The 12416-nt window shown below is 49.2% G+C and overlaps 1 protein-coding gene across 1 annotated transcript in view; it reads left to right on the top strand.

The window, feature by feature from the left end:
• The window catches only part of KNTC1 (kinetochore associated 1), a 265358-nt gene that overhangs the window by 25461 nt on the left and 227481 nt on the right, over positions 1 to 12416 (top strand). The window contains exon 3 of the mRNA XM_040416167.1: positions 5268 to 5416. Coding sequence (XP_040272101.1) covers positions 5285 to 5416 — 132 coding nt within the window. The 5' untranslated portion in view covers positions 5268 to 5284. The remainder of the gene's footprint in view (positions 1 to 5267; positions 5417 to 12416) is intronic.

The following is a 12416-nucleotide window of genomic DNA, read 5'->3' on the forward strand; positions in this document are numbered from 1 at the left end:
GGTTACCACCTGCAGAACCACTCCTTTATTGGGGGTGTCTTGCTAATTGCCTATAATTTCCACCTGTTGTCTATCCCATTTGCACAACAGCATGTGAAATTGAGTGTCACTCAGTGTCGCTTCCTAAGTGGACAGTTTGATTTCACAGAAGTGTGATTGACTTGGAGTTACATTGTGTTGTTTAAGTGTTCCCTTTATTTTTTTGAGCAGTGTATATATATCTATATGTGAATATATGAATAGATATCTGTTCCACACTAGATGTGTTTTATGGACGTCTCTCATCAGATCATGGTTTAGCCATGAAACACCCATTGTTCCTCAGACAGACAAGTTTAGAGAAACCTGTGTAGATAAATCCATGTCTCTAAACAATAATACGAAGTATACTGCTCCCTATATATTTACTTTTAACACATTTAACTTGCCATGAACCCATCTTGGTTTTTTTTCAGGTTCATGCTGATCACATGCTGTTAAAGGCAATGATCATCCATATTGAATATAATATCATCAGATACATTGTACACTTATGAAAATGCACAACACTATGCTAAGTGTACCTGTGTGTGGTACTTCCGGAAACACTCCCCTAAGCATAGGGCAGGGTGGTCAGGGCAGTCAGGACAGAAATAGCGGGTGTCATGCCTTATTTCACTCCTGCTACAGACACAACATTTTTCCCTTACGCCCATGACAGCACCCTTGAGAGACCGCCTCCATCCAGGACAGGAAACAGGAACTTTCGTGGAGAGCTCATAAGGAGGTGCATGGCCCCAAGACCACCAGTTCCTGTTTCCTGTCCTAGACAGAGACGGTTCGTGGAGAGAAGAAGAAGGTTAGGCTGCAGGGCCCCTGAGAATTATTTCGAAGTGGGGTTACCTGTTCCGGCGTAAGTCTCCTCTAGGAGCCGCTGGCCGGAGTCTGGTGCTTGCTGCTGGGGTCTGGCTTACGCCGCGCTGCCGCTACTCTGCAGTCCCGGCCGCACTGAGAGGTGCGTCCGGCACGCCGGTCCTTCCTGACAGTGTTCAGGCGGGCCGGGGCCTCCTCCTCACCACGCTTCTCAGGGGGACAAAATCTCGCAATCCAAGCGAGATCCGGTTCTCGGCGCATGTAGCGTGCGTTCCGGAAGTAGGAAGTGCTTTTCCTACTTATGGCCGCAGATAGTTTTCAGCAGGACCCGACCGAGGGATGGCGGTCGGTTTGAGGTACCAGCAACGACACTGGGGAAATGTCGCTCGTGTAGACGGCTCACTACACTGGTGGATTTGGCCACTGAACCTCCTGGATACAGGAGGTTCTCGATGATGTCTTCCTGAAATTTGAGGAAGGATCTTGTTCTCCCAGCCTTACTGTAGAGAACAAAACTATTATATACAGCCAATTGAATCAAATATACAGACACCTTCTTATACCAGCGTCTGGTCCTGCGGGAAAGTAGATAAGGAGCCAACATCTGGTCATTGAAGTCCACCCCTCCCATGAGCGAATTATAGTCGTGGACAGAGAGGGGCTTTTCAATGACACTGGTTGCTCGTTCAATTTGGATTGTCGTGTCTGCGTGAATGGAGGAGAGCATGTAAACGTCACGCTTGTCTCTCCATTTCACCGCGAGCAGTTCTTGGTTACACAAGGCAGCCCTCTCCTCCCTTGCAAGACGGGTGGTAACGAACCGTTGGGGGAAGCCCATGCGACTAGGTCGCGCGGTGCCCCAGCAGCCAATCTGTTCTAGGAACAAATGCCTGAAGAGGGGCACACTTGTGTAGAAATTGTCCACATAAAGATGGTACCCCTTGCCAAATAAGGGTGACACCAAGTCCCAGACTGTCTTCCCACTGCTCCCCAGGTAGTCAGGGCAACCGACCGGCTCCAGGGTCTGATCTTTACCCTCATAGATCCGAAATTTGTAAGTATAGCCTGTGGCCCTTTCACAGAGCTTATACAATTTGACCCCATACCGGGCGCGCTTGCTTAGGATGTATTGTTTGAAGCCAAGGCGCCCGGTAAAATGTATAAGGTACTCGTCTACGCAGATGTTTTGCTCAGGGGTATACAAATCTGCAAATTTGGTGTTGAAGTGGTCTATGAGGGGCCGAATTTTGTGCAGCCGGTCAAAAGCTGGGTGGCCTCTGGGACGAGAGGTGCTGTTGTCGCTAAAGTGCAGGAAACGCAGGATGGCCTCAAATCGTGTCCTGGACATGGCAGCAGAGAACATGGGCATGTGATGAATTGGGTTCGTAGACCAATATGACCGCAATTCATGCTTTTTTGTTAAGCCCATGTTGAGGAGAAGGCCCATAAAAATTATGAAATTCGGAAACTTGGACGGGTTTCCACCGGAAAGACTGGGCATAATAGCTTCCCTGGTTGGCGGCTATAAATTGAGTGGCATATTGGTTTGTTTCTGCCACAACTAAGTCCAAGAGCTCCGCAGTCAAGAACAGCTCAAAAAACCCCAGTGCCGAACCGATCTGAGCTGTCTCAACCCGAACTCCACACTGGGCGGTGAAAGGGGGAACTACAGGTGCGGCTGAAGTTGGGGGCTGCCAATCAGGGTTTGCCAGCACATCAGGGGCTCTACGGGCCTGTCTGTGCGTTGGCTGCGACGGGGGAACTAATGCACATGCCACCGTACCAGCTTCAACTGCCCTTCTGGTGCTCGCCACTTCACCATGTTGTACGGCAGTGCTGGTACTAGGTCCAGGATGGGCTGCGCTGCTGGTGTATGCCTCACCACGTAATCCGACAGCGCCAGCTCCACTCTGCTGCCCTTGAAGCGGATCCTGCGCAAACTGTGGTGTAGCAACACGGGGCTGGGTACGCCTTGTGGAATCAGGGACCTCAACCTCCTCGTCCGAACTTTGGGTCAGACTGCCACTGCTTTCTACAGGTTCATATTCTGACCCGCTGGATTCGTCAGATGAGGGTTCCCATTCCTCATCCAACTGGGTCAGAATCCTGTATGCCTCTTCAGAAGAATACCCCTTGTTTGCCATTTGGTCAACTAAATTTAGGGGGTATTCCCTGAGACTACCCAAGAAAAAAAGCAAGCCTGTCTTACAAATGGGAGGCTAGCGAAGTACCGGAGGCCGCTGCGATTGATAAAAAATATCAAAACAGATTTTTTTTATCGCCGCAGCGCTTGTAAAGTGATTGTGCAGTGATCAAAAAAATTATAATTTTTTGTCCTTGCGGCGGGGCGGGCGTGGGTGAACGCACGTGTGGGCGACCGATCAGGCCTGATCGGGCAAACACTGCGTTTTGGGTGGAGGGCCAGCTAAGGTGACACTAATACTATTATAGATCTGACTGTGATCAGTTCTGATCACTTACAGATACTATAAAAGTACAAATGCTGATTAGCGATACGCTAATCAGCGAATCGGTGACTGCGGTGGGCTGGGCGCTAAACGATCGCTAACTACCTAACCAAGGGGCCTAAACTATCCTAAAACCTAACAGTCAATACCAGTGGGAAAAAAAAGTGACAGTTTACACTGATCACTTTTTTCGCTTTCACTAGGTGATTGACAGGGGTGATCAAGGGGTTAATTGGGGTGATGGAGGGTGATCTGGGGGCTAAGTCTAGTGTTGGGTGTACTCACTGTGATGTGTGCTCCTCTGCTGGGACCAACTGACAAACAGGACCAGCAGAGGAGCACAGAAGCCATTTAACACATTATATTTATAAATATAATGTGTTAACTGGCTTCTGATTTGTTTTTTTGAAAATCATCAGCCTGCCAGCGACGATCATTGGCTGGCAGGCTGATGACGAACTTGTCTTTTAACTTTTGCTGGCCCGCGATGCGCATGCGCGGGCCGGCTTTGCCTGAAATCTCGTGTCTCGCGAGATGACGTGCCGGCGCGTCCACTCGGAGTAACAGGGCCGTCGCAAAGACGCAATCCTGTGTACGGCGGTCCTGTAGTGGTTAATACAGAATGCTTAGTAGAAGGTCAATTGAGGGTTAAAAAATGAATAAAAAATTAACTCTGTTCCATGTAGCCCAGATTTCAAAGGATAGTTGGAACCTGACGGTCCCGTTGAGCCCGATGATCTTTTTGTTTCATTACTGGGAGGAATTGAAGGATGGGGTCCCTATAGAGCGTAGAGTGCCGACCCTCTTCCATGCACTTTGTATGGTAGCCAAAAGGAGCATTTTGCAACACTGGCTTCAGCCTTCGATCCCTTCTAGGGATGACATTCTAGCTTGTCTTAAAGAGTTGCTGGCCTTGGAGCGAGGGGATGTAATAAGACATAAGGAAGGGAAGGGAGGCAAATTTCTTAAGAAATGCAGAGGTTTCCTAATTCATTTCCTCACTGATTCCGAGATTGAAAATATTCTGAAACCTTTTGCATTAACAAAGTGGTACTTAGAGGAGCAACTGAAAGGGACGCTAGGTCGCTTGGCACATTGATATCTTTATTATGATCGTTTGAGAAGTTGCCCCTATGTCGACATAATACCTTTAGCCCCTGTCTGTCAAGAGGCATGGTAATTGTCCTGGCAGGACAAAAAGAAAGTTAGTTGGTTTTGATTTAGGGTTGGGAAGGTGGGGGGGAGGGGATTTAGGTTTTCGATTGGGGTGGGGGGGAGAATACCTTATGAGGCACTTGTCTCTTTGGGTCATTTTGTTTCGAACCTTTGCTGTCTAACTAGACATTAATGTATGCTTTATGTAAATGATTTGTAACCGGCATGCACTGCTTTGATTTTGCATTTTATGTTATATCCTTTCTTTGAAAATAAAAAGTTGTCTTTTAAAAAAATAAATAAAATTAACTCGCCTCCTCCAATTGATCGCGTAGCTGCCGGTCTCCTGTTCTTTCTTCAGGACCTGTCAAAGGACCTGTGGTGACGTCACTGAGCTCATCACATGGTCCATCACCATGGTGATGGACCATGTGATTGGACCATGTGATGTGACGTCACCACAGGTCCTTTAGCCGTCAGCTCATGATTAAAGAAGTAAGAAGAGATCGGCAACTACGCGATCAAGAGGAGGAGGTGAGTTAATTTTTTTATTTATTTTTTAGTTGTACGGTGATTGGCTGAGCAGTCATTTCTCGTTTGCTAAGAGGGAATTGGAAATACAGAGTGGTGGTGACCTGGGAAGTGTCAGACAGGCAGGGGCTATTATTTTTTTTTAAATATCACAGTTTGAACAGCTCTTTTTAATTTTTGCAGTAGCGGCCCTTTTTTTTTTATCTTTGCAGATTACCTTTTGCATCATAAATAATATTTCTACTAATTATATCTTTACAGGAAAACACAGCGTCAATATGTGGAACGATATTGAGCTTTTAGCAAATGATGATACAGGCAGTTGTCGCTTGAACATTGACTCTCGTCAAGAAAGTGGCACAGCTTTGTATCAGGTGGACACACTACTGAAAATCTCCTCAAGTGAAAAAGTAAGGCATCATAGGAGCACGGTCCAACTGTTAGACAAACACTTTGTCACCTGGATAATGCATATTATAAATCATATTTAGGGGGTTTAGCCTATGCAAATTAACCTCAGTTATTGTCATTAGTGTACGGCCACAAGAGGCCCATTCTGCAGCAAAATACACCACAAGTCTGCATGTGTTAAGTGTGGATTTCGCCTCTCAATTCACCCTGTACATTGTAAAGCATAACCTATATAAGTTGATGTGCTACATATTTCAAATTCAAACCACAATAAAGCTTAAGATGCAGACTGTACTACGCTCTGTTTTGCAGCAAAATAAATCACAGTATATCTGACATGTGTGAGTATATTCTAACACATTCAGACATAAAAACATGGCTGTGCTCCTGAAATCTTAAACGGAACCTGTCACCTGTATTTTGGGAATAGAGCTGAGGACATGGGCTGCTAGATCGCCGCTAGCACATCCACAATATCCAGTTCCCATAGCTCTGTGTGCTTTTATTGTGTCAAAAAATCGATTTGATAGATATGCAAATTAACCTGAGATGAGTCCTGTCCCTGAGAGGAGTCCAGCGTGAAGGAGCCCAGCACCGCCTCGCATCCTCCGAATCTCCTCCTTGCTCCCCGACGTCACAAAGCTAGAGCGCCGTAATCTCGCAATGCGCGAGCTAGCGCATGCACAGTGTCGGCATAGTGTTCCTTCCATGTGCTTGCATCAGCCTCAGGGAACGAACTGCGCATGCTCTAGCTTGTGCATCGCGAGATCACGGCGCTCTAGCTTTGTGACGTCGGGGAGAAAGGAGGAGATTCGGAGGATGCGAGGCGGTGCTGGGCTCCTTCACGCTGGACTCCTCTCAGGGACAGGACTCATCTCAGGTTAATTTGCATATCTATCAAATCGATTTTTTGACACAATAAAAGCACACAGAGCTATGGGGACTGGGTATTGCGGATGTTCTAGCGGCGATCTAGCAACCCATGTCCTCAGCTCCATACCCAAAATCCAGGTGACGGGTTCCCTTTAAAGTGTAACGGTTATAGTTTGAAGAGGACCTGTCGCCACTCCTGCCATGTCTGTTTTACTTCCATTCCCCATGTAATAACAATTTTGGATCATCTATGTTTAAGACTATGTTGTGCCATTCCTCTATTATTTCTGCTAGAAGTTTACAAATCGCCAGCAATCTGCAATAAAGGTACTGCTGTTACCAGTAGCGGGTGTGTCTGACTCGGTTCAATCAGTGCTGCTGGTGTCACACTGTGCAGGGAGCAGGGACCCCCCCCCCCCCCCCCCAATCTGGTCACCACCCCACTGTACCCTTACTGCAGACTGCTAGCAGTTCATTCATTATAGTAGACATGATAAAGGAATGGCACAACATAGAGACATACGAATAGATGCCCCAGAATTGTTATTACATGGGGGATGCATGTAGTTACTAGAACAGACATGTCAGGCGAGGCGATGGGTCCTCTTCCATCTAAGCTGTAACTAAGGAGAGGTAGTCTTCAGCCTTTGACACCAGAAACCATTTCAGTCCAAGGGGTCCATTAGAACATGGATGGTTTCTGTTGTAAATCATAAAAAATTATGTGAAGCACAATTGAAAACCAGTGATAGTAATATGTAAAATTGTGAATTTTTTTTTTGTCTTTATTTTTTTTGCTTGTCGGGCAGGGAATAACCAATTGAATATTTCCCACAATACAGTTTTGCCTGAAAGTTATATGACTGATGTAACAGCACTAGAATCTGATCTTTCTCGCCCATATTCATTGGGGACACATATACAGTGGGGTATAGCTATGTCCTCTAGGAGGCGTTGACACTAGTAAAAGCTGTTAGCTCCTCCCCTGGCAGCTATACCCCCTCCAGCCTGGAGAGAGAGCTTCCCAGTTTTTTCTCGTGTCAATAGGAGGCAAGATCTCCCTGCTCTGGGAACCTCCTGAAGATTTTTTTTATTTTAGTTAATTTTTTTCCTTCTTTTTCAGATGGGAAAACAGTGGACGCCTCTCCTCCCTGTTCTCCCGGGGTCGAGTTGTGCCAGTGCCGATCATCCGCACTGCTGCCTCCCCCACAGAAGACAAGGTGGACCAGGGCAGCCTCCCTCCCCTGCATCCCGCCAGCCAAGGGGTCACCTAGGTCCGCCGAAGATAAGACCCTCCCGCCATACCAGACTCCTGCCACTCCGGTGCCAGCTGCTGAGGAGGTGACCCTGCTGGAGAAGGTACCATTATGGGCCCACTTAGGTAGGGTGAAGAGAAGAGGATGAAGATAAGGTGAGTACGGGACTAGGTGAGCATGTTAACCCCCTCCCTTCCTATTAAAGGGTTCTACGGAAAAGGCTCCCTCTTTGGCCAGACACGGGCTTCATTTATCACTAGCCCAGCTTACAAAAGTCTTCCCCTCCCCCTCTGTGCCGTCGATACTCGGGCACATAAGGGGGTTAATGGCCAGGTCCCTGCAGGCACTATTAAACTGTGCGCACCGCTTTAGTCGGGTGTGGAGAACGGATGCAGAGTGCCTGCGCAACTACCGCTGACCTCTCGCTCAGACGCCCCTTGCTTCTGCTCCCCAGCGATATTGATCCCCTGGATGCAGGCGCCTAAGAGTGAGCCGCTCCAGGAAGCGAACGCCTGCACTGGGTCCTGGCACCATAAAATCTGGCCCCGCCTTCAGTCCGGCCCGCACTCCCGGCATGCGTGGGCATTTCTCTGCGGTCTGGCGCCATTCACTTACAGTGATGTGCTGGTGTGTGGTGAACCTTCCCAATCACCTGCCCTCCACCTGCGCAAGCCAATTCAGCCAGCCGCGGCCATACAGCGTTGTCCCCGCAGCCCTCGGTGCTCCGGCCGTACAGTCGGCTGGGTCCAATAACTTTAGGCCCCGGCTTGCGGCTTACTAGCCCGCACTTCATCCCCGGGGAGGGGGGTGGTCTGGCGCAAATTCTTCCTGCCTTGCCTTCCCCTCCCCCTGTAGCTCGCAGAGCTCTGCCCTCGGTCCTCAGGCAGTTATCCCTTCCTGGTCAGCCTTCTCTTGAGGCTGTCACAGGATTATATGGGTTTCTTGCTGAGGGGCTTTAATGTTGAGGGACTTAACTCCTCTGCCTCTTGCCCAATTGAGGTGAGCATCCCAGTTTTTTTATAAAAATAAATAAACACAAATAAGTCCATTCGGGTCCTCCCTCTCAGTCCCCATCACTGCAGGACCCCTCTGTCTGCGTCAGACTGGGCCCGTGTCCCATCACGGTCAAAGGCGGACCCTTCAGTTTTCCATTCACCCTCCGGGGTCGTTTTGGTTAATAAAGCGCTGCCTGTGCAATCCATTGATAGATCTCTCTATCTTTCCTCTGGGGCTGTTTGGTTGCCAAGCGCTGCCTGCGCAATCCAATTGTGTACATCCGGACCTTCCCAATCACACTCAGGGGTCGTTTGGTTGATAAAACGCTGCCTGCGCAAATTCAATTGTGTACATCCAGACTTCCCAATCACCCTCAGGGGTCGTTTGGTTAATAAAGCGCTGCCTGCGCAATCCAATTGTGTACATCCGGACCTTCCCAATCACCCTCCAGGGTCGGTTTGATTGATAAAGCACTGCCTGTGCAATCCAATGGTGGATCTCCAGACTTTCCCAATCCACCCCCTGAGGTCGTTTGATTAACAAAGAACTGCCTGTGCAACCCAATGGAGGACCTCTGAAAATTCCCAATCCACCCTCCGGGATCGTTTGGTTGATGTAGCTTCGCCTGCGCAATCCGCTGAGTGAACCTCTAGAAGTTGCCATTCCACCCCCAAGTAGTTTGGTTGATAGATTTCACCGCTGCAGTTTCCAGCTGCCATGGGCGAGTTCTTGAGGCAGGATTGCACATAGTGGGGAAGAGCAGGATACTTCCTCCTCGGTCACCTTCACACCCCCACCCTTCTTCCCTAGGGTCACGCTCAGACGCACCCTCCCTCTCTGGAGAGGTTCGGTCTGAAGGGGGGGATCAGTGGTTCGGTCTCTGCCGTGATTCCGGTGCGATCTTCCAAGATGGTGTCCGAGGTAGACAGCAGTACTTGTCGTATGCATTACCCCCTTCCTTAGGCGGAGTATTTGCACTACTACTGGATGCAGTACTCCCTTGGTTATTACCTTCCTCTATTGGGGTCTAACCGCACTAGAACTGTTTCAGTGCCGGCAGTAGGCGTTCCCCCTTTTATTAGGTGGCGGAACTGCTTTACAGTACTTACTGTATGCATTAGCCTCTTACATAGGTGGCGCTATGACATTGTCCCTGGTTCAGTGTTTACTGTATGTCTTACCCCCTTACGTAGGTGGGGTATTGATACGGGACTCTCCTTATGCCTTGCCCTTTCCGTAAGAGGCGTATTCTCTCTACTTGGATTTAGTTCCTGCTAGATGCATTACTGCATTACCACACTTCATGGTGGAGTATTTGCACTACCACTGAGTGCAGTGCTTGCCGTAAACATTACCCCCTTTCATTGGTGGGATAATTGCAACATTGCCCTTTCCACAACTGATCCACTACCGTGGGGAATGAGTACACATCTTGGATGTTACACTTCAACTACGCCACGGCTATAGATGCCTTAGCTTCTTCTACAAATGGAGCGTAGCGAGTATCTATACACGCTGGTGCCCTGTACTCTCCTAATGGTATTTCGGTGCCGCCAGGGATACTGTGGCTGTTTCCACGTTGTGTCTTTTTCCTTCGGTGCTGTTTTGGGGAATGATTATGACAACCTCTCTCCTCAGGGGGTTGCCCAGTGTCACTCATGTGTCCTAGCGTCCCCAATATCCATGGCCCTCCACTGTCCCAATATGTGTCTTCAACAATATGTAGTGCGTACACCATGGCACGTAATATACGTTCCAGCATGTCGAGTGTTAAACTGACTCTATATTCCCTTTCCACCATTTCTGATGTGGGAATTGGTTGTGCTGGCACTCTGGCTTAGCATTGCAGCGTGTTCTCCGCTGGTGTGGATTTTTACTCTGGTACTAGCGTTCGCAGTGGGGCAGTCCCTCAGGTAGTGGTTCTACCCTGACGCTGGCTTGGCAGTTGTTCCTGTCCAACGCCCTTCCCAGGTGGAGTGTTTTTTAAGTTAGCTCTCCTTTCCTGGGGCAGTATGGTACCATGGCCTCTACCGGATCCCTCTAGTCTGCCCCTCAGTTTGTGCTGGCGGGCACGCTGCGGCTACTATGGTACGGGGGTCCTGGAGTAGCCATTACATACTCTGGCTTCCCCTGCACTGCTCCTTTGTCAGGTGACGGATTCTTCTAACGCCAAATTCGGTGGCGTACGCTGCATGGCCTTCTCCTTAGGCAGAGTATGGCACCGCCACTATCATCCGGTGGCTACTTCTGTGTAGTTCCAGTCTCAGATGGGGAATGGGCTTCGCCCTGCCACTTTTTTCCTTCCGTTTTTCTTTTCCTTCTCTGGCTCAGGGGTCACGGCCACTCTGCAAATCTTGGTATCTCCTACTTTACTACTTCCCCTCATCTATGTTGATGCAGGGTATTGGTTCTGTGTTTTTTTTTTTTCTTCCAAGTCTTGTTCCGGACCGACTATTGGGCTGTGACGTTTTTCCAAATCCTACCCGTTGGTCCTGGGTGTACTAGCCGTATCTACAACTACCTCTCTCAAGACTTGACTAGTGACTGCCATGTCAGTCCTGTGTAGTCATGCCTTTTCACTGCACATTCCATGGCTAGATTACGAGGCTCGCCACGCCAGGCTGAGCGGGGGTGCTGCACGATGAAAGAAATGCTCCAGCACCAGAAGGACGTAATGAAAAAATTCCCGGTCTTTATTCAAAGCGGGGGTGCTGTCACGACTGTTGATGGAGTTTCGTTCCTGGAACGGAACACCCCTTCTATTCTTCCTCCTCGAGGCAGGAGTTTCTTCTCTCATCTTGGTCTGGTCGAAATTTCCGTCGAGCAGTGTTGCTACACCGTCAATACACGGTCGCTGACGGAACTCCACCGCCGGTGATCGTCTCTACTTTTACCTATCCAATGTGTTGATTCCTTGGCTTGCGGTTGGACATACCTCCATTCAGGCGTTTTTTTTTTCTCTGTAGTTTATCAGCCAGCTTCAGTCTCCCCACAAGCCTCTTCGGCTCGGGGGACATTGGTGGACCACTTAACGTTTCCGTGGAGCGCTTCCCTTTAGCAGGGGTGGATCCTGCGGTCCTGGGTTTTTGGTTTGGCCATTAGTTCCTTGCTGGGTCAGGTTCGGCGCTGTGTATCCTTTTCCAGCGTCCTCTGACTCACCCGGGGCCCATAATACCTTCCTTCAGGGAATGGCACATACGGTTCCTCCATACCATCCTCCTTTACCGCCTTGGGATCTGACCTTAGTCCTTTCAGCGTTCTGGAATTCTCCCCTTGAACCCTTGTGGGAGATGTCACTCCGACTCCTGTCCTGGAAGGTGTTTTTTTCTTGTGGCTATCACATCCATCAGAGGGGTGTCCGGGTTGGGGCGCTCTCTTGCAGAGAACCTCCTGGTTCTGACAGGGATAAGCGGTTCCCCGGCCCGTTCATTCCTTTCTCCCGACGGTGGTCTATGATTTTCATTTTAATGAAGAAACTGTCCTTCCATCACTGTGTCCCTCCCCTTCACACCCTAGGGAAAGGGAGTTGGATCATTTGGACGTTGTCAGGGCTATGATGATTTATTTGCCAGCCCCCAGTTCCTTCCGGCGTACGGACTCTCCTTTTTTTTTTTTGTCATCCCTCGGGGTCCTCGCAAGGCATTGGCGGCCTCCAGGGTGGCAATTGCACGTCGGCAATTGCACGTCTGCATTTGCTTAAGCATACTGCTCCCGCCCTTCGGTGTCACGGCTCACTCCACCAGAGCGGTGGGCGCTCTTGGGCTTGGAGGATTCAAAGTTCGGCAGCGCAGTTGTGCAGGGCAGCTACTGTCCTCCTTACTCACATTCACTAAATTTTGACAGGTGCATACTTATGCATCGGCGCTCGCCGCCT

The sequence above is a fragment of the Bufo bufo genome, chromosome 2 (assembly GCF_905171765.1).
Source record: "Bufo bufo chromosome 2, aBufBuf1.1, whole genome shotgun sequence".
NCBI classification, from domain to species: Eukaryota; Metazoa; Chordata; class Amphibia; order Anura; family Bufonidae; genus Bufo; species Bufo bufo.